Source organism: Oncorhynchus kisutch, linkage group LG6, assembly GCF_002021735.2.
Source record: "Oncorhynchus kisutch isolate 150728-3 linkage group LG6, Okis_V2, whole genome shotgun sequence".
NCBI lineage: Eukaryota > Metazoa > Chordata > Actinopteri > Salmoniformes > Salmonidae > Oncorhynchus > Oncorhynchus kisutch.
Window position 1 is genome coordinate 20,592,703 of NC_034179.2, and position 27,777 is coordinate 20,620,479.

Sequence of the window (27,777 nt, forward strand, 5' to 3'; positions counted from 1 at the left end):
TTTTGCAGCATGAAGACATGGTTGGTTTATGGTGTTGTTGAACTAAATTCCAGATCAAATCTCCAGAGTGTTGGATATGCACATAGACGTATGGTACATTTACTTTACTTAAAACAAATGACATACCACCCCTGTACCCCACTGTCAGCTTGCCTCTGAAGCAAAGCAGGGTTGGTCCTGGATGGGAGAGCCAGTAGGAGGCTCTCTTTTCTCTGAAAATAAAAAGATCCCAATGCCCCAGGTCAGTGATTGGGGACATTGCCCTGTGTAGGCTGCTTTGAATGTATGTTAAATGGTGTCCTGACTCTTTGTGGTCACTAAAGATCCAATGGCACTTATTGTCGGGGTGTTAACCCTGGTGTCCTGGCTAATTTCACAAAATCGCCCTTAAACCATCATGGCCACCTAAAAACCCCATAGCTTCCAATTGGCTCATTCATCCTCCTCCCCCCTGTAACTTCCCTAGGTTGTTGCTATAAATGAGAATGTGTTCTCAGTCAACTTACCTGGTAAAAAAAGGGAACAATATAAATGTCTAGGCTATACACAACGAGGAGCAGAACTGATGAACTAAACACTTCTACGTGAGTTTGTAGACAGGTTTAACATGTTAAATTACATTTGTCTGTTATGAATGGAATATCGAATGAACACATACAAACGATATGAAACCACAACTGATCTTATCAGCCCAGGGCCAACTTTTAGCTGACCAGCCTGGCCACTGAGCTCCAGCAAAGCGCTCACAAAACATGCGCCCCCTGCTGCTGACATGAGCGGCACTGCACTCACGAGTCGCAGGGAGTTTATGTTTGTAGCTGGCGCTATAGCATTGTTTACGAGTATATTGCAAACATGTTGGTTTTGTTCAGTCACTGGCACAATTGAAAAACGTAGAATACAGTCGCATAATATCTCATAACGAGAAGATAATCGAGTATTGGCTCGAAATTCGATTCAGAAAACACTGGTTTTGTTGACGACTACCGTTAGCAAGCTTTAGCTGTCGCTAAAGTAACTAGCTATGTGATAATCGGCTGTACTAAACACTGGACACACAGGTAAGAAATGTGTGTATTTTTAAGTCCGATAAATAGATACCTATTACTTATTTTTTGCTTGTATGTAGTTTCCACTGACTTACAATTTAACCACACGGGGCACATCATCCTTGGGTTGCTAACGTTCGTCGTTTACAAAACTTAGCTAGTTGTTAGGAAATGTGTCAAGATGTCATAAAAAAAGTAACCTTTATTTAACTATGCAAGCCAGTTAAGAACAAATGCTTTATTTACCGGGAAACAGTGGGTTAACTGCCTTGTTCAGGGGCAGAACGACAGCGTTTTACCTTGTCATCTCGGGGATTCGATCCAGCTACCTTTCGGTTACTGGCCCAACGCTCTGTAATAGTCACTAAGCTACCTGTCGCCCCAAAATGTTAATTTACTACTGATAGGCATTTGGTAGTCTCTAAGACACGATTTGACGCGTTTTATGCAACGTTAATCTGTTTTTGTAGCTGAGTAATATTTTTGTTTCTGTAATTTAAGGTTTTGTAGAAAAGTAGCTAGCTAACGTTTGTCGGCATCATTCATTTGCTGTCAGGCAATGCTTTTCTGCATTGACGTGAAATCACAGAAATAGTAGCAAGTTAGTACAACTAACATTCTTTTCTGTCTCCCTTACTGCAGACTGTCCTGGACACCCCGAAGTATGTAGAGTGAACAGGACACATGTCATTCTCACCCTAGCAAAAGGCTTCTGAGATTGTGTTTGACTCATTCCTTGAGTGAGAATTAAGCATATGATTGAACATCAAGTAATAGAGACACTAGAACGGTGAGCAAGATGTCGATCACAAACACCCCCACAAGCACCGACGCTTGCTTGAGTATCGTGCACAGCCTGATGTGCCACAGACAGGGTGGAGAGAGCGAGACATTCGCCAAGCGAGCCATCGAGAGCCTCGTCAAGAAACTGAAGGAGAAGAAAGATGAGCTAGATTCTCTCATCACAGCCATCACCACCAACGGAGCTCACCCCAGCAAGTGTGTCACCATACAGCGCACCTTGGATGGACGGTTGCAGGTAATGGGGTAGCTGAGTAATTTAATATTATTGCACCAAAAAAAGTGTTTATTGGACAAGTTCAGGTAGTCCCTCCCTGTCCCTCAGTCCCATTGGTGCCTAATGAATACCAACCTGCTGATAGAAGATATTACACTCACATTACGGGCTGAACTATTTTCTCAGATGACTGCTGTGCTTAGTTCATAACACGTCTTCTCTGTGCTCTCAGGTAGCAGGGCGTAAAGGCTTCCCCCATGTGATCTATGCCACATTGTGGCGGTGGCCTGACCTGCACAAGAATGAACTGAAGCATGTGAAATACTGCCAGTTTGCCTTTGACCTCAAAGCTGACAATGTGTGTGTTAACCCATACCACTATGAGAGGGTGGTATCACCAGGGATTGGTGAGTGGGATTTGTTTTCTCCACTCTCTTGAATACTGTTTAACCCCTCTGAATTTTAAGTTGGATCTTATTTGTGTCCCTCTACTTCTCTTCACAGACCTTTCAGGACTGACTCTTTCAAGCTCAGGTAAGGGTCTTGCCCTGTACTAATAATTTGCAGTTCACAACAGAGGATTCAAATGAAGTTCCCCAAAACGTTGACCCTCTCACCCTCCCTGCCCTACCAGGCACACTCATGGTCAAAGATGAGTATGAATTTGAGAACCAGCCATCTCACTCTGGTGCGGATGGCCACCACCAGACCATCCAGCACCAGCCCTCCGGACCAGGGGGTCCCCAGGAGTTGTTCAGCAGCTCGGCTCTGCTCCCTCCCCCTGAGGGCAGCAGCTCAGCCTCTACCTCTGCCTTCTCCAGCCTCGCTGCTGGAGCCTCAAGTGAGATACTGCATTGTGTTGAACCCTCCCCTGTCTTGCAGTTCATTACTCCCCTTAAATGTAACACTTTGTTTTGTGGTGAATACGCTCCTGACATAAATACAGGATACAGTGGCTCCCTCATACCCCAGTCAGGGTCATGCTGAGAAGCTTTTTCCTTTTTCTGAGGTGTCCTTCCTAATCACTTTTGTTTGTGTCTCTGTATTGTGGAGTGTTTGGGTCTGGGTGTGTGTGTGCATATGTTTTTCCTATTCACTCACTCTGGCCCATCCTGCTCCTGCCTTTATAGCCCAGTCCACTAGCCTTCTGTCAGGGAGCCATAGCACTGAAGGGCTGCGGCAGTTCTCCTCAAGGCCAGGCCCAGGGCCTTCACAGGGGCAGAGCGGCTTCTCCCTGGCACAGAGCGCCACATACCATCACAGTAAGCACCCACACTTGGCCCTCCACATTTCATACAATACCAAGTTTGGGGTTGATTCCATTTGCTTCTTGAATTTACTGAATTGTAATGGAATTGACCCAAGCCCTGTCAAACACCATTAAATTTAGTTGGCACCTGCATCCAACAGCCTAAAAATAACAGCTTAGCACTCACACTGCCTATGTCACGAACAATCACATAAGTTACCTGCACTTTCAAACAATCATTACAGGTAGCACTCACATTCATCTGCCTTCCATAGACCATGACAATGGAAACCTACGATGAGTGTAACAAACATTAGGAACTCTTTCCATGACATTTGCTCCCGAGTGGCGCAGCGGTCTAAGACACTGCATCTCAGTGCAAGAGGCGTCGCTACAATCCCTAGTTCGAATTCAGGCTGTATCACATCCGGCCGTGATTGGGAGTCCCATAGGGCGGCACACAATTGGCCCAGCGCTGTCCAGGTTTGGCCGTCATTGTAAATACGAATTGGTTCTTAACCGACTTCCCTAGTTAAATAACAAAATAATAATAGACTGACAAGTTGAAAGCTATGATCCCTTGTTGATGTCACCTGTTAAATCAATCCGTGTAGATGAAGGGGAGGCGACCGGTTAAAGAAGGATTTTAAAGCCTTGACATGGAGTGTATGTGCACCATTCAGAGGGTGAACGGGAAAGACAGAAGATTTAAGTGCCTTTGCACAGGGTGTAGTAGTAGGTGCCAGGCGCACCGGTTTGTGTGTCAAGAACGGCAACACTGCTGGGGTTTTCACACTCAACAGTTCCCTGTGTGTATCAAAAAGGGTCCACCACCCAAAGGCCATCCAGCCAACTTGACACTATGCATTGAAGTCAACATGCGCCAGCATCCCTGTGGAATGCTTTCGACACCTTGTAGAGTCCATGCTCTGACGAATTGAGACTGTTCAGAGAGCAAAAGGGGGGGTGCAACTCAATATTAGGAAGGTGTTCCTAATGTTTTGTATACTCAGTGTACTTCCGCCAGCCCACAAATTCCTGCCCTGTTGCTTTTCACCGTAACCCCATTTACTTCTCATAATCTGGATGTTCTCTCAAAAAGCTTTTCAGCATTACCACATTGCCTCTCTAGGGGGTTAATTCCTCCTTGGTCAGTTATAGAATTCCTCTCAGCCCTCTGACAGGAGGCCATTGTTATAGTTGATTAGGTATGTGTTTAGTGTGATTGAGTTATTTTTAGGTCATGGTATTTTTCTGGTCATGGTATTTTCTATCTGTGCTTATGGTCTGATGCAACTGGTGATTGTTCTGATTTCAGATGCCGCCTCAGGCTGGCCGAGAAATGGGAACTTCACCCCCTCAGTGCCTCACCACCAGAATGGGCACCTGCAGCACCACCAACCCATGCCCCACACCCCACACTACTGTGAGTGGCTGTGTTATCCCCCCTCTCTGGGCATATATCTAAGGGTGCTGCCAACATCTGAGCCTTAAAGATTATATATCCCTCAAAGCAACAAGCTAACCTTGAACTAATGCAAAAATTGAGTTCTTGTAAAAGGAAAGAGCTGTTTCCCAGAAAGGATGTAAATGTGCACATATAATGTCAAATAGTCAATGTTAAATCATTCAACATTCATTTGTACTCCTTTGATCCGAGCAGTACAAACTACACCCAACAGCACCGTTGTCTTAATTACATGACATTCTCTTCCAGGGATGGTCAACAATGAGATTGCATTCCAGCCACCCATCTCAAATCATCCGGGTGAGTCTGTGTGAAACGTTACTCAGAGAGTTAGTTCTGCATGTACGGTATGTGTCCCCATTTGATACGGTATGTGTTGTGAAATAGTACAGAGACCATGTGAATTGAATGTGGTGGTGTTCTGTTCCAGCCCCTGACTACTGGTGCTCCATTGCCTACTTTGAGATGGATGTTCAGGTGGGGGAGACGTTCAAGGTTCCGGCCAGCTGCCCCACGGTGACAGTGGATGGGTACGTGGATCCCTCAGGAGGGGACCGCTTCTGCCTGGGCCAGCTCTGCAACGTCCACAGGACAGAGGCCATCGAGAGAGCTAGGTACTCTACTGTCGTGTCTTTGGCTATGGCGGATTAAGTGATATTATGACATGCTATTCTATAAAATCCTTTCTCTGTAATAAATATTACCTGATTGAGCTAATCATGTAAATGTAATTAACTAAAGTCGGGGCACCACGAAATAATATTTATAGAGCTTTTATCCGAATAAACTCTTAAAGACCTAGTAATATTTTACATCAATAGCAGTCAATATTAATCGTCACCTTATTTCAGTCTCATCTGAAAATGGTAAATTCTTGGTTTATCTTCACGAACCCTGGCTAACAAGTTGAATCAGCAATACAAAATTGGGTTTAATTATTTATTTACTAAATACCTAACTAATCACACAGAATTACATATACACAGAATGAATCATACCTTGATTACAAATTATATCATGAAGGAAAACGTCCCTAGGGGTTGGAACAGATATGACAGCTGGTAACCCCAAGAAATGGTCTGGGTTTGAGTGAAAGAGCGGGAAGACTGAGGAACAAAGGGAGAAGCGACGTCTCTATCGTAAATACAGTATTTCATGCATTCTAAATTACCGCCCATTTGGAAAAGGAAAATGCAATAAATAAGCTGCGCTTCGGTAAGTTGGTGGTAGATGGAAGGCTGTATTGCCCAACCGAGTCCTTTGTCCTTTGAAGAATGTCTCGTGGTAAATTGAATACTTTGTAGTAACGTCGTTGTGTGGTAGACGGGATACTCTGTCTGTTCTTTCCTAGCCCACGTTTGCAGCTGCTGTTGCTAACTCAACGGCTAGGAGGTATCACTTCTGTAGTGAATAAGAGTTCAAAGTTCATCCCATTCGCAACCAAAGCTCACGCTGAGGTTGGCTTAGTTCTGTAGTTGACATGTTAGTCCTTTTAACGTATGGACCGTCGTTCTCACATCCTCGGAATAGGAGGTTACATTTTTGTCAAGGCTTTATATAGTGGAGCGAGAAGGATGTGTTTGAAAAGTTTTATAACCCATGTCTCTTCACAGGGGCGGGCCACTGATTGAGCAGAGCCCTAACCTTATGAAAACCCAAATCTCTCATATGGAAGCTAAAATTACATTTAATCTCTTCACCAATAATTTTATATTCAAACATTTAAATTGAACAACAATTCCATGTGAATCTGATAACTACAATATGCAGACTTTCCGCTGTAGAGTTTGTCATCCTATCATTGATGAGAATGTCTCAGATGACAACCGAACTGACATCATATTCATTAAGTACCACCGCATATGTTCAATTGGTCGGATTACCAGAATCTAGTTAATTTCCCCCCACCTTCTGATGTTCCCAGAATCTCTATGTTAACCAAGGGGTTTTCAAATGTCACATCAGTAGGGTAGAGAGAAGAAAAAGGGGGGAAGAGGTATTTACCCCCAGGCCAAAGTCATGAACCTACCATATCAAATAGAAAAAAGGAAAGATTTATAGAACAAGTCATGATTTAATGTCTTTGCTAAATGAAATGACTAAGCAGAACATCATTCATAGTTTTGGAAAAATACACTAGCAAAATGTGAAGGCTTTTAATTTATTTTTGTACTGTTTGTCTCCGTCTGCTTCTTTCCTTCCTTCCTGGCTTTAGACTTCACATTGGTAAAGGGGTGCAGCTGGAGTGTAAAGGGGAAGGTGACGTGTGGGTGCGTTGCCTTAGCGATCATGCAGTGTTTGTGCAGAGTTATTACTTGGACAGGGAGGCAGGACGGGCCCCTGGAGACGCAGTGCACAAGATCTACCCCAGCGCCTATATCAAGGTGACAGATTTTATTTCAGTATTATTCTAATGTATTCCATTGAGGTTGTGTACTTATTATTTAATAATAATATTATTATACTTCTATTCTTATTGTTGTCACAAAGTTGAGAGTTTACTACTTGGGAGGGTTTATTGTTTCAAAACAGGTTAAAATCCATTCAGTTTTAGACTGTTGTTACCTAGGGATTGTTACACAGTATCCAATGATGACGCAAAAACAGGTTTTGAAATTTTACGCAAATGTATTAAAAATAAATATCACATTTCCATAATTATTCATACCCTTTACTCAGTACTTTGTTGACGCAAGTCTTGGATATTACGCTAAAAGCTTGGCACACCTGTATTTGGGGAGTTTCTCCCATTCTTCTCTGCGGATCCTCTTAAGCTCTGTCAGGTTGGATGGGGAGCGTTGCTGCACAGCTATTTTCAGGTCTCTCCAGAGATGTTAGATCAGGTTCAAGTCTGGGCTCTGGCTGGACCACTCAAGGACATTCAGAGACTTGTCCCGAAGCCACTCCTGCATTGTTTTGGTCATGTGCGTAGGGTCGTTGTCGCATTGAAGGTGAACCTTTGCCCCAGTCTGAGGTCCTGAGCACCCTGGAGCAGGTTTTCATCAAGGATCTGTCTCTACTTTGCTCTGTTCATCTTTCCTTCGATCCTGACTCGTCTCCCAGTCCTTGCAGCTGAAAAACATTCCCCACAGCATGATGCTAACATCACCATGCTTCACCGTAGGGATGGTGCTAGGTTTCCTCAAAGCATGGCATTCAGGCCGAAGAGTTCCATCTTGGTTTCATTATACCAGAGAATTTTGTTTCTCAAGGTCTGACAGTCCATCGGGTTCCTTTTGGCAAACTCCAAGCAGGCTGTCATGTGCCTTTTACTGAGGAGTGGCTTCCGTCTGGCCACTCTACCATAAATTGGTACTGCAGAGATGGTTGTCCTTCTGGAAAGTTCTCCAATCTCCAGAGGCCACTGTGTTCTTGGGGACCTTCAATGCTGCAGAAATGTTTTGGTACCCTTCCCCAGATCTGTGCCTCGACACAATCCTGTCTCGGCGCTCTACAGACAATTCCTTCGACCTTATGGCTTGGTTTTTGCTCTGACATGCACTGTCAACTGTGGGACCTTTTATAGACAGGTGTGTGCCTTTCCAAATCATGTCCAATCAATTGAATTTACCACAGGTGGACTCCAATGAAGTTGTAGAAACATATCAAAGATGATCAATGAAAACAGGATGCACCTGAGCTCAATTTCGTGTCTCATAGCAAAGAGTCTGAATACTTCTGTAAAATAAGGTATTTCAGTTTTAAGTGTGCAAAAAATCTAAACCTGTTTTCACTCTGTCAATATGGGGTATTGTGTGTAGATTGATGAGGAACATTTTTAGAGAAATAAGATTGGTCTATTTCAACAATGAAAAGGCTTGGTCTAAACTAAATGATCAATTTGCCATTGTTACGTACAAGGATATACCATGGCATTTAAAATTCTGAAGTGACTACGGTTCCAGATTTTCTGATTGAGATTTCTGCTCTAGTGCAGGATTTTTTTTTTACGCCAGCTTTATAGCTGCAGCTCAGTGCTCCGCTGCGTTTTGGTTGGCGATGAAAGCCTTTGTCTGGTGTAGCCTACACACTTCATGTTGTACATAAAGGACATGGTCGACATGTTGCAACTAATGCATTCCATGTCTCATTAGGCTGTTGAGCATTAGTGCAATTTCATGTTTTCTCAGCAGGAGTTAGGCTACATGCAGCTATTTATTTACATGTTATACACAAAAGACATGTAACTCTGGCTAATGGCTACAATATGACAGCAATTATAAAGATTAGCCTACATCATAACACAAAATGCAGATAGATTTTTTTCTCTAATGTAATGTGTAGGGACTGTGTCCTGCATGTGCATCTGCAATATCCGTCACAACAGACAGAGAAGCTTGTAGCCTCCATAATGGCCTTGAATGCTTGTTCAAATCGCTGCAGGGTTTTTATTTCAGCTGTTCAGAAATATGAGGCAGAGACATACAGTAGGCTACATCATCATGGTGATCCGTAGCTTTGAGAAAGTGGTTTCCGGCAGGGCGGGTTGAAAATATCCTATTCGCTGCCACAGCCTTTTCAATTCTTAAAGGTCAAATGCAGCTGTTTTTATGTCTATCAAATAATTTCTGGGTAACAATTAAGTAACTTACTGTGACTTGTTTCAAATCAAAATGGGAAAAAATAAACAAATAGCTTCTTAGCAAAGAGCAATTTCTCAAGTAAGATATTTGCTAAGTGTGTCTGGGAGTGGTCTGAGTGAGTAGGCCAGAACTCCATCCCACCAAACAGACTAAGATTTCAGGCGGTCTTTTCAAAGTGCTGTTACACTTAAAGGGCATTATCATAATTCTCACAATTTCAGTGTTATTCCAACCTCCTAGTGTGGAAATATTTATAAAGCGCAGAAAAAACATGTTTTTGACTGCACTGGGCCTTGAATTGATTAAAACAAACATTTTTATGTAATTTTTATGGCATGCATGCCCGGTAACTTACATACACCCGTTTCAAGTGTCTAGCTTGTTTTGGTTGGCCAATCGAAGCTGCACTACAGTCAGGGGCTCAATGTGTAGCAAGTGAAGTGAGAGATCTTTAATCAATGCAAGATGGAATTAAAATTAAAAGTGAGCTAAATGAGAGAGATGAGGCCAACAGGTAGGAAGTGGGTGTTTATTTGTAGACTAGGACAGGGAGAAAGAAAGCTCAGCGAAATGTAGTAGCTAGCTGGCTATCTTGACTGCACAGTAGACAAGCAAGCTAAGACCAGCACTATCAGATGGGATGATAAATAACCAATGGCAGCTACAAGTCTCTCTTACACTCTGCTTGCCCTGTTCCCCCGTCTCACACACAGCGGCCCCTCCCCCGCCCACTGAAACAGCAGTGAAAATATATTTAGGCTAGGGGGTGCTGATCTTGTCATACTCGTAATCATATCCGTTTTATCACACTTGATACTCATCGGATTTACTTGTGATTGGAAACCCGGACGTGTGTTTTAAATGCTGGTAAAGCATATACGATACCAGTCAAAAGTTTGTACACACCTAGTCATTCAGGTTTTTTTATTTTAATTTTACTATTTTCTACATTGTGGAATAATAGTGAAGTCATAACTATGAAATAACACACATGGAATCATGTAGTAACCAAAAAAGTGTTAATCTCTCTGGGATATGTGGGAAGCTAGCGTCCCACCTCGCCAACAGCCAGTGAAAGTGCAGGGCGCCAAATTCAAAACAACAAATCTCCGAAATTAAAATTCCTCAAGCGTACAAGTATTTTACACCATTTTAAAGATAAAATTCTCGTTAATCCAGCCACCGTGTCTGATTTCAAAAAGGCTTTACAGCGAAAGCACCACAAATGATTGTTAGGTCACCACCAACTCACAGAAAAACGCCATTTTTTTTTCCCCAGCCAAAGAGAGGAGTCACAAATGGAGAGAAAATTAATCACTAACCTCTGATCTTCATCAGAATACACTCATAGAACTTTGTTCGATAAAGTGCATATTTATATAAAAACATCTAATTTTACATTGGCACGTTACTTTCATTAGTTCTAAATCCCAGTTCCACAAATGTTTGATTTGTTCATAATTTGTCCAAATAGCTTCTTTTGTTTGCGCGTTTGGTAAACAAATCCAAACGTGCGTTCAGGTCCAGCCGTACATCGGTCAAAAAGTTATATTACAGCCCGTAGAAACTTGTCAAACTAAGTATAGAATAAATCTTTAGGAAGTTTTTATCATAAATGTTTAATGTTCCAACCGGAGAATTCCTGTGTCTGTAGAAAAGCAATGGAACGAGAGCTAATTCTCTCGTGACCGCGCCTCAGAGCATGTGGCACTCTGCCAGATACCTGGCTCAATCAGCTCTCATTCGCCGCCACTTCACAGTAGAAGCCTGAAACAACGTTCTAAAGACTGACATCCTAGTGGAAGCCTTAGGAAGTGCAATATGACCCAATTTACACTGTATATTGGAATGGCAAAGAGTTGAAAAACTACAAACCTCCCCACTTCCGGGTTGGATTTTTCTCAGGTTTTCGCCTGCCATATGAGTTCTGTTATACTCACAGACATCATTCAAACAATTTTAGAAACTTCAGAGTTCTCTATCCAATACTACTAATAATATGCATATATTAGCATCTGGGACAGAGTAGCAGGCAGTTTACTCTGGGCACCTTATTCATCCAAGCTACTCAATACTGCCCCCCTGTCACCAAGAAGTTAAACAAATAAAAACACATTTTATATTTGAGATTCTTCAAAGTAGCCACCCTTTGCACGCTCTTGGCATTCTCTCAAACAGCTTCATGAGGTAGTCACCTGGAAAGCATTTCAATTAACCTTGTGCCTTGTTAAAAGTTAATTTGTGGATTAATTGTGGTTCATTTCTTTATGCGTTTGAACCAATCAGTTGTGTTGTGACAAGGTAGGGGTGGTATACAGAAGGTAGCCCTATTTGGTAAAAGACCAAGTCCATATTATGGCAGGAACAGCTAAAATAAGCAAAGAGAAAACGACAGTCCATTACATTAAGACATGAAGGTCAGTCAATACGGAAAAGTTTTAGATTTTTGAACGTTTCTTCGGGTGCAGTTGCAAAAACCATCAAGCGCTATGATGAAACTGGCTCTCATGAGGACCGCCACAGGAAAGGAAGACCCAGAGTTACCTCGGCTGCAGAGGATAACTAATGAAGTTACCAGACTCAGAAATTGTAACCGACACATCTCAACATCAACTGTTCAGAGGAGACTGCGTGAATCAGAATTGCTGCAAAGAAACACTACTAAAGGACACTAAGAAGAAGAGACTTGCTTGGGCCAAGAAACACAAGCAATGGACATTAGACCGTTGGAAATCTGTCCTTTGGTCTGATGAGTCCAAATTTGCGATTTTTGGTTCCTACAGCTGTGTCCTTTTGAGACACAGAGTAGATGAACGGATGATCTCCGCATGTGTGGTACCCACCGTGAAGCATGGAGGAGTGATGGTGTGGGGGTGCTTTGCTGGTGACCCTGTCAGTGATTTATTTAGAATTCAAGGCACACTTAACCAGTATGGCTACCACAGCATTCTGCAGCAATACGCCATCACATCTGGTTTGCGCAGGGGGACAATCATTTGTTTTTCAACAGGACAATGACCCAACACACTTCCAGGCTGTGTAAGGGCTATTTGACCAATAAAGAGTGATTGATGACCGGCATATGTGGGAACTCCTTCAAGTCTGTTGGAAAAGCATTTCAGGTGAAGCAGTTTGAGAGAATGCCAAGAGTGTGCAAAGCTGTCAAGGCAAAGGGTGGCTACTTTGAAGAATCTCAAATATAAAATATATTTTGATTTGTATAACAATTTTTTGGGGTTACTACATGATTCCATATGTTATTTCATAGTTTTTGTGTGTTCACTATTATTCCACAATGTAGAAAATAGTAAAAATAAAAACCCTTGAATGAGTAGGTGTATCCAAACTTTTGACTTGGTACTGTACCTCAAGTGCGCATTACTGCTCTATCACTCAGAGCGCATCGTTGTGTTCGTTCACTCATTCACACACATTGTTCAAAGGTAAACGTTAGGCTTGGGCAGTATCCAGATTTTCATATAGTCTCATGCCAGGATTTACGATATTACCGGCATAACACACAAAGGGCCTTTAAAAACGCAAGTCCTCATTTACCAGAATGATATCAAAATTAGCACAAACTAATAGCGAAATCACATAGCTAAATGCTAACACGCGAAAACGAACAAACTAATTGCAAAGATGGTCATCCAGCTCAAAGTTATACAAGCGTAGCTATTAGCTACCGAATGTGTGGACATTTACAAGCAAAAGTGAACGAGAAATTATGCAAATGAACAGTTTCTGATGCATGCTTTTCTGAAGAAAGAGCAGCATCTACGAGGAGCAGAGGAGGAGAAAAAAAATGCATGGGGAAAAAATTACTCATCCAGAGCCCTTTGACTTCTGGCAGAAAGCCGTTGTAATATATCTGATGGCAAACATTATTTAGTATCGCCGATAGACAGAACACTATGGACTCACCAGCTTCCGCTTTCTCCCATTGTGCTATTTACAAACAAACAGGTGACTGGCTCAACTGTTCTGGAGAACTATGGTAAGCGTCATAAAGCCGATTTACATTCTTCATTTCACCTGTCACATTATCTCCTTACACATTGCACAAGTTGAATGCAGGTATTCACTTTAAAAAGTAGCTACAAATATCCAAATTCATAGAAACTTACAGTAAATTGTTTTGAAGGTATTGAAAACCCATCACATGGCTTTTTCCAAATATCCTGATAGACTGTATACCGCCCAAGCCTTGCAAACAACACCGGCAGATCAAAATGCACATGATTTACTTAATTGTTCCTATTCAATTATCAACAAAATAGACGAATAAATAGCATGGTTGGCTACTACTCCCTGCATTTATTTAGATGAAAGTAGGCTAATTCGCTTGTCCCATAGATTGTTTCACTTTGGAGAGGAGAAAAGCATTTCTCTCCCAACACTTATGCCACATTTGTGCGATCAAAATAAACTAACTTTTTTTTTTTTTCCTAATAATCTGTCGCTCGGTGAACATGCCTAGGCGAGAATAAATAATAGCAAACAATCATGAGCTTGTATAACGACAGCAACTGCTTGCTTGCGGAGGACTACAGGAGCGAAGTAGCTACTCTTAGCAAGCAAGAAGCAAACCTACATAAACTACTGGGGAACCCACACTCACCTTTTTTCTTCCACCCCAGTAGCCAGATGCCGCTCTGGTCTGGTGAAAGTTTCACTGCCGTGTCGGCTCTCCACAGCCGACTGGCCGGTGCAAAGCAGGGTTCCATGCCAAAAGGGGTCTCCCCCTTCCCTGGAGAACAGAGCTGCTCTCGACCCAACCAGCCATGGAGGTATATCACTCGCCGTGGAAGTCGAAGAAAGCGTCCTCTGGCAACGGGGGTCTCCATGGAGATGTTGAGCCCGGAACTGACACGGACCAGAAACAGCTTTGCCGCCCTGGAGCCAGAGGTTCTGGCGCCTTCGTCCATGGTGGCTTCCCAATCAAGATCGGATCCGGAGGTACCTGCATCTTCGTCCTCGATTCTGTCTCCCTCTGCAGTGGCTTCTACTTTCGGGTTCAGATTCTCGGAGCGCCCAGCCTCACTAGACCTCGAGGCTGCCTGAGAGACTGACCCATTCAACATCACCAGCTGTCATCATAGGCAGCTCTATGGTGAGAAACATCTTGGTCCCCAAGGCAAAAACCCTGTGCTACCCAGGCGCACGAGTACAGGACATAAGGCTGCTTCTGACTGTTCTACCACAGATGCTGGGAGCTGACATTGTTGTAGTCCGTGTGGGGTCAAACGACATCAGGTGGGCTAACTCAGAACATTTGAAAATGGATTGGATTAAAGAACTGATTTTAGCATTAAAAGACTCCAAAAAACTGCTAATTTCAGGTCCGGTACCATCGTTGGGCATTACACATCTGGCTAAAAGACGACTGTAGCTCTGCTGGAGTCACTTTTATTGATAACTTTGACACCTTCTTGAAACAGAAGATACTCTACAGGAATGATGGAGTCCATCCAAATCATCTTGGCTTCTGGACTCTGTCCACACATTTCAAGGCTGTGTTGAAACAATGACTTGTAAATGATCCAAGACCTGCTCAGTTAATCCCTACCATTGTGATAATTAGTCGTCATAATGCTGCATCAAATGTACATGATCTTAGGGGCATTGGAAAACGCAATGTAAGTAATTTAATTTATGTACCCCTAATTGCACCAAATACATCTGTTTTATCCTACAGCTATTGTAAGCAGTAATCATGAGCCGAAAACCAAAGTGACTATTAGAACTGAGGCGGTGTGCAATAGTAGGAAGACCACTTTATGCAGCTCATCCTGTACGATCAGCTCCAATGTAAATAACATGAGTAAGTCTACCTCTGTTTTTAATGCTTTACTGGGAAGCTTATCAATCAAACAACCCAGAAAAGTGCTAAAAATTGCCCATATTAACGTATGTAGCCTAAGAAACAAGGTCCATGACGTCAATAACTTGCTTGTAACAGATGACATTCATATTCTGACTCTCTGAAACTGACTTAGATAATACCTTTGATACAATGGTAGCAATACATGGTTATGCCAACAGGGGCGCTGTTGCAGTCTATATTCAGAACCATATTCCTGTGAAACTTAGATGAGGAATGGAAAAATTGTATGGTTGAGAGGGATGAGGCAAAAGGTATGGCAATTAAGTCTGGCAGCCCAACTGATTGGCAAATGTACTGCAAATTAAGAAACCATGTGACTAAATTAAATGAAAATAAAAATAAACTACACTGAAACAAAAATGTATATACAGAATGATAGTAATGCTTTGGGGCACCTTAAATGGAATCTTGGGGGGGAAAAAGCCAACTCGGCTCATTCATTACAAAGCCCACTGATATTGCAAACTACTTTAATGACTTTTTCATTGGCAAGATAAGCAAACTTAGGGATGACAGGCCAGCAACAAACACTGATGAAAGACAATTGTACTTTTGAATTCTGTAAAGTCAGTGTGGAAGAGGTGATTAAATTAATGTCAGCTTTTGACATTAGTGCAGCCTTTGACATTATTGATCATAGTCTGCTGCTGGAAAAACGGCTGTGTTATGGCTTTACACCCCCTGCTATAATGTGGATAAAAAGTTAGACAAGTAACAGAACACAGAGGGTGTTACTTCCAGCCTCTCAAGTATAATCCAGTTAGAATCAGGAATTCCCCAGGGTAACTGTTTAGGCCCCTTGATTTTTCAATTGTTACTAACGACATGCCATTGACTTTGACTAAAGCCAGAGTGTCTGTGTATAACGTTGAGTCATCCGCATACATATCAGCTACTACAGCGACTGAAATGACTGCAACACTCAACAAAGAGCTGCAGTTAGTTTCAGAGTGGGTGGCAAGGACTAAGTTAGCCCTAAATATTTCTAAAACTTAAAGCATTGTATTTGGAACAAAACACTCACTAAACGCTAAACCTCAACTAAACCTTGATATAAATAATGTGGAAATTGAGCAAGTTGAGATTACTAAACTGCTTGGAGTAACCTTAGATTGTTAACTGTCATGGTCAAAACATTGATGCAGTAGTAGATAAGATGGGGAGAAGTCTGTCTATAATAAAGCGATGCTCTGCCTTAACAACACTATCAACAAGGCAGGTTCTACAGACCCTAGTTTTGTTGCACCTTGACTACTGTTCAGTCCTGTGGTTAGGTGCCACAAAAAAGGACTTAGGACAATTGCAATTGGCTCAGAACAGGGCAGCATGGCTGGTCCTTAGATGTACATAGAGAGCTAATATGCATGTCAATCTCTCCTGGCTGAAAGTGGAGGAGCGATTGACTTCATCACTACTTTTATTTATGAGAGGTATTGACATGTTGAATGCACTAAGCTGTCTGTCTAAACTACTGGCACACAGCTAGGACACCCATGCATACCCCACAAGACATGCCACAAGAGGCCTCTTCAGTCTCCAAGTCCAGAACAAACTATGGGAGGCACACAGTACTACATAGAGCCATGACTACATGGAACTCTATTCCACATCAAGTAACTGATGCAAGCAGTAAAATTAGATTAAAAACACCTTATGGAACAGCGGGACTGTGAAGCAACACAAACATTGGCACAGACACATCGACACACAATAACATACGCACTATACATACACATGGATTTAGTACTGTAGATATGTGGTAGTGGTGGAGTAGGGGCCTGAGGGCACACAGTGTGTTGTGAAATCTGTGAATGTATTGTAATGTTTTTATTGTATAAACTGCCTTCATTTTGCTGCTTTGGCAGCAGCTAATGGGGATCCGTAATAAATACAGATGTCGTCAGCAATGGAATAATTATAAGATCAGACAAACTAGTCTACTGAACAAAGTCAAGTAGCCAGACAAAAACAACCATATCTCTGCAAAGTCGACAGGAAATAACTGCATTGAACAACGACTAGCTACGAATTCTGATTCATACACAATGTTTGGAGAAGAGGATACTTGTGCCCTGAGATGTTTGAGTGAAACAGAGCCGCGAGTGTGTCTGTGGGGAAATGAGAGCAGAGGGAAAATGGCTTGTTCTGATCCAATCGTTGCAGCAGGCTCATCCGATACCCTGACAGAAGAACTAGCCAATAATTGTTTAGAGTGCACAGCGCTTCACACTGAGTGAAAGATGTGTGCTGGCAGCTGAAAATGACCTTTTTTCTGAACACAGATAATTACAAAAAATACTCATGTCATAATCGTATTTGTAACATTCTCCATATCCATTAGGATACTTGTTTTGCCTGAGTACTCGGCACAGCCCTAATTTTGACAATCTGGATATCTGGAAAAAATGTCATGATTTGAATAGTGAAGTTATTTCTGATGCCCATCCCTCGTTGAACCCCTATCCCTTCTACCCTATTGTGTGTAGGCCCTAACCCTGCCTTTCCCCCTTGTGATGTGCAGGTGTTTGACCTGCGTCAGTGCCACAGGCAGATGCAGCAGCAGGCAGCCACAGCCCAGGCGGCAGCCGCAGCACAGGCGGCAGCAGTGGCTGGAAACATCCCCGGGCCTGGCTCTGTGGGAGGCATCGCGCCCGCCATTAGTGAGTCTCTCTACATACTATTCATCCTTTAACCTGTCTGCCCAGCAATATATCCATTTGTCTTGTCTCAGAGCATCTCAGAACCTCACAGAAATGGGGAAGTGTATGTACTGTCTCAGATATGAAACTCTATATTCCCCAGAGTAGGTGGTGAATAACTGAGTGACTCATTCTGTCTGATGTACAGTGAGGGAAAAAAGTATTTGATCCCCTGCTGATTTTGTACATTTGCCCACTGACAAAGAAGTGATCAGTCTATAATTTTAATGGTAGGTTTATTTGAACAGTGAGAAACAGAATAACAACAAAAAAATCCAGAAAAACACATGTAAAAAATATTATAAATTGATTTGCATTTTAATGAGGGAAATAAGTATTTGACCCCTCTGCAAAACATGACTTAGTACTTGGTGGCAAAACCCTTGTTGGCAATCAGAGGTCAGATGTTTCTTGTAGTTGGCCACCAGGTTTGCACACATCTCAGGAGGGATTTTGTACCACTCCTCTTTGCAGATCTTCTCCAAGTCATTAGGGTTTCGAGGCTGACGTTTTGCAACTCGATCTTTCAGCTCCCTCCACAGATTTTCTATGGGATTAAGGTCTGGAGACTGGCTAGGCCACTCCAGGACCTTAATGTGCTTCTTCGTGAGCCACTCTGTTGCATTGGCCGTGTGTTTTGGGTCACTGTCATGCTGGAATACCCATCCATGACCCATTTTCAGTGCCCTGGCTGAGGGAAGGAGGTTCTCACCCAATATTTGACAGTACATGGCCTTGTGTTTCTTCCATTTGCGAATAATCGCACCAACTGTTGTCACCTTCTCACCAAGCTGCTTGGCGATGGTCTTGTAGCCCATTCCAGCCTAGTGTAGGTCTACAATCTTGTCCCTGACATCCTTGGAGAGCTCTTTGGTCTTGTCCATGGTGGAGCGTTTGGAATCTGATTGCTTCTGTGGATAGGTGTCTTTTATACAGGTAACAAACTGAGATTAGGAGCACTCCCTTTAAGTGTGTGCTCCTAATCTCAGTTTGTTACCTGTATAAAATACACCTGGGAGCCAGAAATCTTTCTGATTGAGAGGGGGTCAAATACTTATTTCCCTCCATTAAAATGCAAATCAATTTATAACATTTTTGACATGTGTTTTTCGGGATTTTTTTGTTGTTATTCTGTCTCTCACTGTTCAAATAAACCTGCCATTAGAATTATAGACTCAACATTTCTTTGTCAGTGGGCAAACGTACAAAATCAGCAGGGGATCAAATACTTTTTCCCCTCACTGTAGCACTAAACTACAACCTCTAACCACTGAGTGTTTTTAACCCCCATCCTCCAGGTATGTCTGCGGCTGCGGGTATAGGAGTGGATGACCTGCGCAGGCTGTGTATCCTGAGAATGAGCTTTGTGAAGGGCTGGGGGCCTGACTACCCCCGGCAGAGCATCAAGGAGACACCGTGCTGGATTGAGATCCATCTCCACCGGGCCCTGCAGCTACTGGATGAGGTGCTGCACACCATGCCCATCGCTGACCCTCAGCCCTTGGACTGAGTTATAGAACTGCAACACATTCACGAACTGTCCATAGCCAGCCAACCCTTGAACTGACTGATGGACTGCCCATGCCCCGTAGGCTAGTCCATCTTAACTATTTATCATCCCGCTGTCTGCTGTGCTGAATGGGATGAGAGAGCAGAAGAATATATATGATTTATATTTTATACCCGCTGGCATCACAGCCAGCCAGAGTTCCCGCTCTGAAGATACCAGCTCATGAATCCGTTTTCTACTCGCCTCAGAATCAGGATACACAGTCATGACTCATGGATGCTTTTCATTCTCTTTTTTCTATTCATAAATATCTATTTTCATATCTTCCTATTCATGTCAGTTTATATACTGTATTTTTGAGTTGTCAATGCTATGTTTTTTAAATGACATTAGCTTAAATTAGCACTTTATTGGTTTGCTTTTCATGTGCTTGTTTTCAGTATGTTGTGTCTTGTTGATTGTTTAGAAAATGTATTTTGATATGCAGTGTGAGGGTGGTTTCCACATTTATATTTGAAAGTAGGTATGTGTGTCTTAGAATATTCAGCTTTTGTAGCAATGAGTGTGATCCAGGCCAGAGCTTTTGGAAGATGGTGTTCACATCACTGACTTAAATTAATATTTCAGATGCCTCAATGTCTAGACAGATGCCGGTTGTCCATTTCAGTTTCGGTCCATTTTTATCTCCACCACTATAAGTTCTGTAACCATGACTTGGAAGAATTGACTTAAGGGCTGTGATACCAATATCACAATATTTTTCCCATGGTAAAAATGAAAACATGAAGCAAACAACTCTTTGATCCTTTTAAAAACCTGCTGTATGGAAAATATTTTGCTATAACTTGGGAGAGAAAAAATAAATCGAACTCTGGATGACAACACGTGTGTTTTCCTAGGGCTGTTTTCCTAAAGAAGTTAAATGTGCTGTTTTGTTTCCATGACACCAACGAGTATTGCGTTCCTGCTATCGTCCCGCCCTGGACTTGTGATAACATTCCTTAGAGATATTGGAGGAAAGTCTGAAGCCATATTGATACCAAATGGACCCATATGAAACGTGTAAATGGGTCATAGCAGTCATGTGAAACTTGTAAATGTTTTTAAGACCAGATTCTGCATTTGAGAATATTAGCAATCATGACTCATGGATGCTTTTCATTCACTAACACGCCCACTGTTTTTATCCGTTCATCTTCTCGGTGTGTCCATTCTCTGACAACTTAATTGAGATACAACAGCAATGACAATTATTTTCAACAAGAAAAAGTTTATTAATTTAAAAGACAAGCCACAAATTTTAAGAAAACAACACTAAGCTAGCCTGAGCTCAAGTCTGAAATATTCAGAAAACCAAACTACGTGTCTTTAATAGTTCCTATATTTTCATCATTACGACAAACTAAATGTTAATATATATGCCTTTATAAATATAAAAGTTTCCCAGTTTTCCTCATCTTTTATGTAAAATACACAATACAAATCACCCTACACTTATTGGTTAGCTCTTGCCAATTTAAGAAGATATAATATACTAGCTAAGAGGTAACTTGAAACAACACACAAAAAGAAAGTCACTTGAGATGTACAGTATGTATACACAGGTAACTGCCAAAATAAAGGAAACATTAACATAGTGTCTTAATAGGGCATTGGGCCAGAACAGCTTCAATACACCTTGGCATACAGTGCCTTCAGAAAGTATTCACACCCCTTGGCTTTCTCTACAATGTTGTTACAAAGTGGGATTAGAATGGATTTGTCATGTTTTGTTAATCTACACAAAATAGTCTGTCAAAGCGTAAGAAAAAATCAAACATTTGTAAAAATAAAAAATGTTTACAAAAATAAAACATATCTTGAGAAGTTTTCAACCACCTGAGTCAACACAGAAAACCTTTGGCAGCGATTACAGATGAGTCTTTCTGGGTAAGTCTCTTAAGAGCTTTGCACACCTGGATTGTGCAACATTTGCCCATTATGCTTTAAAAAAAGTCTTCAAGCTCTGTCAAATTGGTTGTTGATCATTGCTTGTCAACCATTTTCAGATCTTGCCATAGATGTAAGTCAACACTGTAACTCAGCCATTCAGGAACATTCACTGTCTTCTTGGTAAGCAACTCCAGTGAAGATTTGGCCTGTGTTTAGGTTTATTGTCTTACTGAAATGTGAATTTATCTCCCAGTGTCTGGGGGAAAGCAGACTGAACCAGGTTTTCCTCTAATCAAATCATATATCAAGCTTTATTTATACACAGCACATTTCAGACATGGAATGTAACACAATGTGCTTTACAGGAAAAAAACTAATGAAAATAAAAGCTGAAATATTTACTACACAACAAACATATGATAGGACTTTGCCTATGCTTAGCTCCATTCCGTTCCTATTTATCCTGAAAAACTCCCCAGTCCTTAACGATTACAAGCATACCCATAACATGATGCAGCCACCACTATGCTTGAAAATTAGATGAGTGGTACTCAGTAATGTGTTGTATTTGCCCCAAACATAACATTGTATTCAGGACAAAAAGTTCATCGCTTTGCCACATTTTTTGCAGCATTATTTTTTAATCTGTACAGGCTTCCTTCTTTTCACTGTCAATTAGGTTAGTATTGTGGAGTAACTACAATGTTGTTGATCCATCAATCTAACTGTTTTAAAGTCACCATTGGCCTGATGGTGAGTTAATTACTTCAAAAGGTGCCCATCTTTGTGAGGAATTGGAAAACCTCCCTAGAAAATCTCAATTTAATCCATTTTAAACTCAGGCTGTAACACAAAAACATTTCAAAAAGAATCAGGGGTGTGAATACTTTCTGAAAACACTGTAGATTCTACAAGTGTCTGGAACTCTATCGGAGTGATGCAACACTATCCTTCCATGAGAAATTCCATCATTTGGTGTTCTGTCTCAGGCACGGCTCCAGAATCTCCCACAAGTGTTCATTTGAGTTGAGATCTGGTGACAGACAGCCATGGCATAGGGTTTACATTGTTTCATGCTCATCAAAACCATTCAGGTGACCACTCATGCCCTGTGGATAGGGGCACAGCCATGCTAGCCAAAACAAGGGCCTGCCCAGCATTTTTATACATGACCCTAAGCATGGTGGGATGTTCATTGCTTAATTTGAATTAATTCAGGAACCACACCTTTGTAGAACCACCTACTTATTTAACATACTTTGTATCCCTCATTTACTGAAGTGTTAACATTATCGTGGCAGCTACCTGTATATGAATACAATACATTATCCAAAACGAGGAAAAAGAGAAATCAATGTTTTTTTGGCTGAAATAAAACATCCAAAAAGAACAAAACAAATATTTAAGGAGACAGTAAATAAATATCATTTCTTCCCATTTTGTCTATATTTACATCTTGGTTACATCTGGGGAGTTTTCAACTAAAAGGTTTCCCCATAAATCCACTGCCAAATGCGTGTGCTTGCATTAGAGCGTGCTACAGCGGGCCACAACTCACTAGACTGTCAAATGGCACTTAAAACAGAACAGGAAAATATTCCAAATCATACTGAATAAAGCAAACATACAGCAATCAGTGAATATCATACAACGAAAGGAAATGATCGTGACAACAATGAAAGTCATAGTACAGTGTTGCTATTGGCAAATATCCCAGTCCAGTTATACTCCAATCTTTGTTAGTTTAGTGATACAGTAAATCTATACAATAGTAGTTCTCTCCTAATGCGCAGTCCAACAGAAAATATCTGGAGCAAGCTCCATCCATTGTAAACTGTCCTGTGTGGTCATTGGTCAGTAATAGTTGACCAGTACTCATAGTTTGGATGAGATCAGGATCAAGGGTAGAAGTGTACGATCCCTCAGGCCCATATCCTCCTCTCACTGTGAGCAGCCATTTTCACCTCACTACCATAAAACGCCTGTCTAAAGAGCCTGTATCTGGAACCATGGAGTCAGACCAGAGACGTAGGCCCCCCTGCCCTGGGCAAAATCAAAGGCACTGGGTCTCGTGGATCAGTGAAGCTGCCGTATTCTCACCCCTCCCAACTGACATAGTTTGAGAGTAGCTGATATGTTTTGCAGGATGTCAAGATATTTTCCTTTTCAGTTTCTTGTTGTAGTTGCTGGATCTAACCTTTAACGTTGGAAATGGGCTCAATTATCAAGGAACCAAAAAGGAAGGCCCTAATATTTTCAATCTTAAACAAATATAAATGTATGACTTTTTGTGAATGGTCAACTATGAATAAAACACAATTGATGTTAAAACAGGCAGGTTTGATGAGGTTACAGAGTGAATACAGCATTTACTGTCTGGCACATATTAAAAAAAAAAATGAGATAAACCAACAGATTCTAGCAGCACAAAAAAGGCATGCAAGACCAAAAAAAGCACTTTCAAGATTCTAAAGCACATCTGTAAGCCGTTTGCACTCCAGGCACAAATGAATACACATTTAATCTTAACATCTTCAGTATTTTCATGACAAAAAGGTCAAAGTCCAAGAGCCATATCTAACAGCATGTTGGGTGACAGTACAGTCATTAAGAAAGATCTTGTCATTTCTGTGAGGTCAGAGTTTGGCATGTAAACAAATGCCCAAAGGCCTTCAGTTACCTGTAAGCAAGGTCGATGACCTTCAGTTACCTGTAAGCAAGGTCGATGACCTTCAGTTTAAAGTGAACGCACTTCATCTTCCGCGAAAACTAATGAAAGGCAATATAATTCTACTTGTCCTTTCTCATATACCTGTAAAGAAAATGTAGTTTATCAAATAAATCCACTTCCACTGAAAACACAATTCCAGTCCTTTTGCAGGTACATTTTGTTTCTCAGAAGTTATAATTCCATTTTCAAGACTGGTTTACGCATGGATACATGTGCATAACTTAAGAATAATTTCTCAAATAGTAAAACAAAAGCACTATGAATACTAATAAATGAAGTCGAGGCAAAGCATTGGTGCAGACAGTTCTCCAGATGAGAGTTAAAAAACAGAAAGGTAACTTCAGTAGTATCAACAACAAGATTCTTCCAGTTCAACACATTGTTCCTGTGTGTTCTCCATTTCCTAAAAGCTATCAATAACAGTTCAAGTACAAAATGTGTATCCAGTGTCATCAGAGAAGCTGGTCCCCATGCCCCCACCCATTTCACAGTCAATCAACCAATCACAGAAGAGCTACAAAAGAAACAATCACAGATGACAATCAGATCAACCACATGAAAACAAAACAAACAAAATGAATACATTGTATCATCCTTATATATATATATATATATATATCTTTAAATATCAGAAAATATCTACTTTTGGTCCACTATACAAATATGCACTTTAGAAGGGAGATAATAAGGGGTGATGACGTTGTGGACTAAGAACTGAAGGGGCTGAAATGACTGTGTATTTTAGTTGTGTGTGGTGTAACAGGCATGTATAATGTTAGTGTGCAGCGTTGAAGGAGTAATACGGTTAGTATGTCAGAACAAGTTTGGTGACTGTGCTGTACGTGTCAACGGGCTGGCAACACTGGTGTGAGGTAGGGTGACTAGTGGGTGTGCTCAAACACATGTTCAGACTCATTCATACACACACAATCAACATCTCAATCAAGTCCTCCCATCTGCACATGCACACACACTTCACCCAATAGCAGAGGCCAAAGCAGGAGCAGGCCTCGAGTGTGGAAAGAGTGAGAGCAGGTACAAACAAAACAAAACATTTCATAGAACCAGCACAGAGAACAAAACAAGCACCTCTGAACCTGCATTTCTCCAGCCCTGCAGTAACACTGATGAGCCAGCCCAAATCCAGCCACAAGTCACCAGAGACACAAAGTTGTTGCTGGGACAGTAACGCAGAGGAGCTGTGTGTGTCTCTGTGTGTGTGTGTGTGTGTGTGTCTCTGTGTGTGTGTGTGTGCTATCCTTTCCCTCAACCACACAATCAGTCAGGACTACATGGACAGCTGCAGTAAGGGTTATTAAGGCACTATGATGAAGCCGAGGTACATAGAATCCCTGACATTCACTCTGCTCTGCAACACGGCACTGTTGGGACAGGAAACAGAACACGCAGCACCCTCGCCGTGGTAACTGTGGCGGCCATGATGGCTCTCTTTCGCTCTGCCAGTTTCCTCTGGTTGGTTGGTTTTTGGTCCATTCAGAACTCAAGAAACCTACAAAAAAACACACCTACTGTACTGAGAACATATCAGTAGATAATAAGTCCAACTAATGTAATTTTGTCACACTATCGAGCATCTAAACCCAACCAAACCAAGGCCATAAGTCAAGCACACCCCAACCTATGCATGAAATGTGTAGAAAAGCCAGTGTTGTAGAAGTGGTGTACTACAGCTTGTCTGTTTAACCTCGTCTCTCTGTCTCTACACAGTAAACAGCATAAATAACAGAATGTCTTCCTTCATGGGCAGAACTAACTTCATGGATAAAAGCCATTAGTGCTTATCAGGGGATCATGGCTACAATTATACACTATTCAATAAATCATAGGATGCCAAACAACACATTACAAGCAATAAGCAATCATAATCCACCAAATGTCATATCTCAACAATGCTTCGAAAGACTCATGACTTTAAAAAAATACTATGTCATTCAACTGAATTCTGTCTGAACATCTGGTAGTGTAAGAGAATAGCACCTGTGTGGTTGTTTAGATATATACTAAACAAGCCAATCTAAGAGAGAACCAAGTGTTTTCTGTCAATCAATGCAGTTGTTCTTCTGGGGCTGGTGGCTTGGATTTGAGCTTTTAAACATCAGGAAATATGTGAATCTCTAAGTAAGGACACCTTCCCTTCTACACAGCTACAGTAGGGTCAGCCAGTGTCTCACACCTGTACAACCCCCCACCTCCCAATCCCCCTCCCTGACCCAGAGGACAGCCACATTACAGACAGAGACAGCCCGTCCACATGACTCTCCCCAGCAGATCCACATTCCCGTCTAGCTCTACTCATCCATCCACTGCTTGTGTGACGCCAGCTGTGGTCGTGATGTTTTTCACACTCCCTTACTGGTCAGGATGGAGGGGGGGAGGAGTGTGTCTAGACGAGTGCAGAGAAAACACAGCGTACGACAGAGGGGACAGTGCAGACGTGCGTGACAGCGAGAGACAGAGAGGAGAGAGGTTGCCCGGGGGGGGGGGGGGGGGGGGGTCATCTCCCTCTCAGACGGAGGCGTAGGTGTTGCCGGTGGCACTGCAGTGGCGGATGGTGGTGGTGGCGGCGGAGGTGGTGAGGATGTGCTCAGCATGGTTCTGGGGGGGCTGGGGCAGGGAGTTCAGGATGCCCGGCTGGAGCACCCCCACCACGGGGTTACTGCCGTCCTCCAGAGCCCCCACCTGAATCACCTGGATCACCTGGTGCTCATGTTCCACCTCAGCTTTCTCCCGCTTGGCCAGCGGCTCCCCGGACTCCTCCATGTCCTCCTCCAGGTCACTGTCCATCTCACTCACCTCGTCTAGACAGAGGGACAAGGTCAGTCAGACAGATGGGCAGGAAGACCAGAGGTACAGAGTTAAAATAATGATTCTCCAGGATTCTCAGGAGTCCTGCGGGACCATTGTTTTGACAGGAAAGGCAGCACACAAAAAAACAGCTTTTCTAAATGTAACATTTGAATGTTACATTTAACTAAATCAATGGGTATTAATTGAAGGCGCTGCTCTTTAAGTGACAACACGTTGAGACCAAGGTAAGAGGAGTTAAGGCTCCTGAAAGCTGAATGACCCACAGCCATGCTGGACGGACATATCTCAAAGATCTTAAGAACTCTATGTACTGTAGACGCAGAAACCTACAGAGACTTAGCCTGTAGACGCAGAAACCTACAGAGACTTAGCCTGTAGACACAGAAACCTACAGAGACTTAGCCTGTAGACACAGAAACCTACAGAGACTTAGCCTGTAGACGCAGAAACCTACAGAGACTTAGCCTGTAGACGCAGAAACCTACAGAGGCTTAGCCTGTAGACACAGAAACCTACAGAGACTTAGCCTGTAGACGCAGAAACCTACAGAGACTTAGCCTGTAGACCCAGAAACCTACAGAGACTTAGCCTGTAGACGCAGAAACCTACAGAGACTTAGCCTGTAGACACAGAAACCTACAGAGACTTAACCTATAGACACAGAAACCTACAGAGACTTAGCCTGTAGACACAGAAACCTACAGAGACTTAGCCTATAGACACAGAAACCTACAGAGACTTAGCCTGTAGACACAGAAACCTACAGAGACTTAGCCTGTAGACACAGAAACCTACAGAGACTTAGCCTGTAGACACAGAAAC

The 27,777-nt window shown here is 42.2% G+C and overlaps 2 protein-coding genes across 8 annotated transcripts in view; one reads left to right on the plus strand and one right to left on the minus strand.

The window, feature by feature from the left end:
* Nucleotides 1-496: 496 nt before the first annotated feature.
* Nucleotides 497-23,783, plus strand: LOC109892493 (mothers against decapentaplegic homolog 4). Of its 4 annotated transcripts, none has more exons than XM_020485062.2 (12): nucleotides 497-584; nucleotides 1,692-2,088; nucleotides 2,300-2,474; nucleotides 2,572-2,601; nucleotides 2,702-2,908; nucleotides 3,198-3,329; nucleotides 4,635-4,742; nucleotides 5,034-5,084; nucleotides 5,215-5,398; nucleotides 7,000-7,168; nucleotides 17,776-17,914; nucleotides 19,252-23,783. In XM_020485062.2, exons 2-12 carry the CDS (start codon nucleotides 1,849-1,851, stop codon nucleotides 19,461-19,463), a joined length of 1,647 nt encoding a protein of 548 aa, XP_020340651.1. In that variant the 5' UTR covers nucleotides 497-584; nucleotides 1,692-1,848; the 3' UTR covers nucleotides 19,464-23,783. The 4 variants fall into 4 exon arrangements, with proteins under 4 accessions (XP_020340651.1, XP_020340653.1, XP_031682237.1 ...); XM_020485063.2 differs by lacking the exon at nucleotides 497-584 and adding an exon at nucleotides 758-1,061; XM_020485064.2 differs by lacking the exon at nucleotides 3,198-3,329.
* Nucleotides 20,716-27,777, minus strand: part of LOC109891731 (transcription factor RFX3-like) — a 49,147-nt gene continuing 42,085 nt past the window's right edge. For all 4 annotated transcript variants that reach the window (XM_031826374.1, XM_031826373.1, XM_031826376.1 and 1 more), the window contains exon 17: nucleotides 20,716-26,945. In XM_031826374.1, coding sequence (XP_031682234.1) covers nucleotides 26,653-26,945 — 293 coding nt within the window. In that variant the 3' untranslated portion in view covers nucleotides 20,716-26,652. The remainder of the gene's footprint in view (nucleotides 26,946-27,777) is intronic.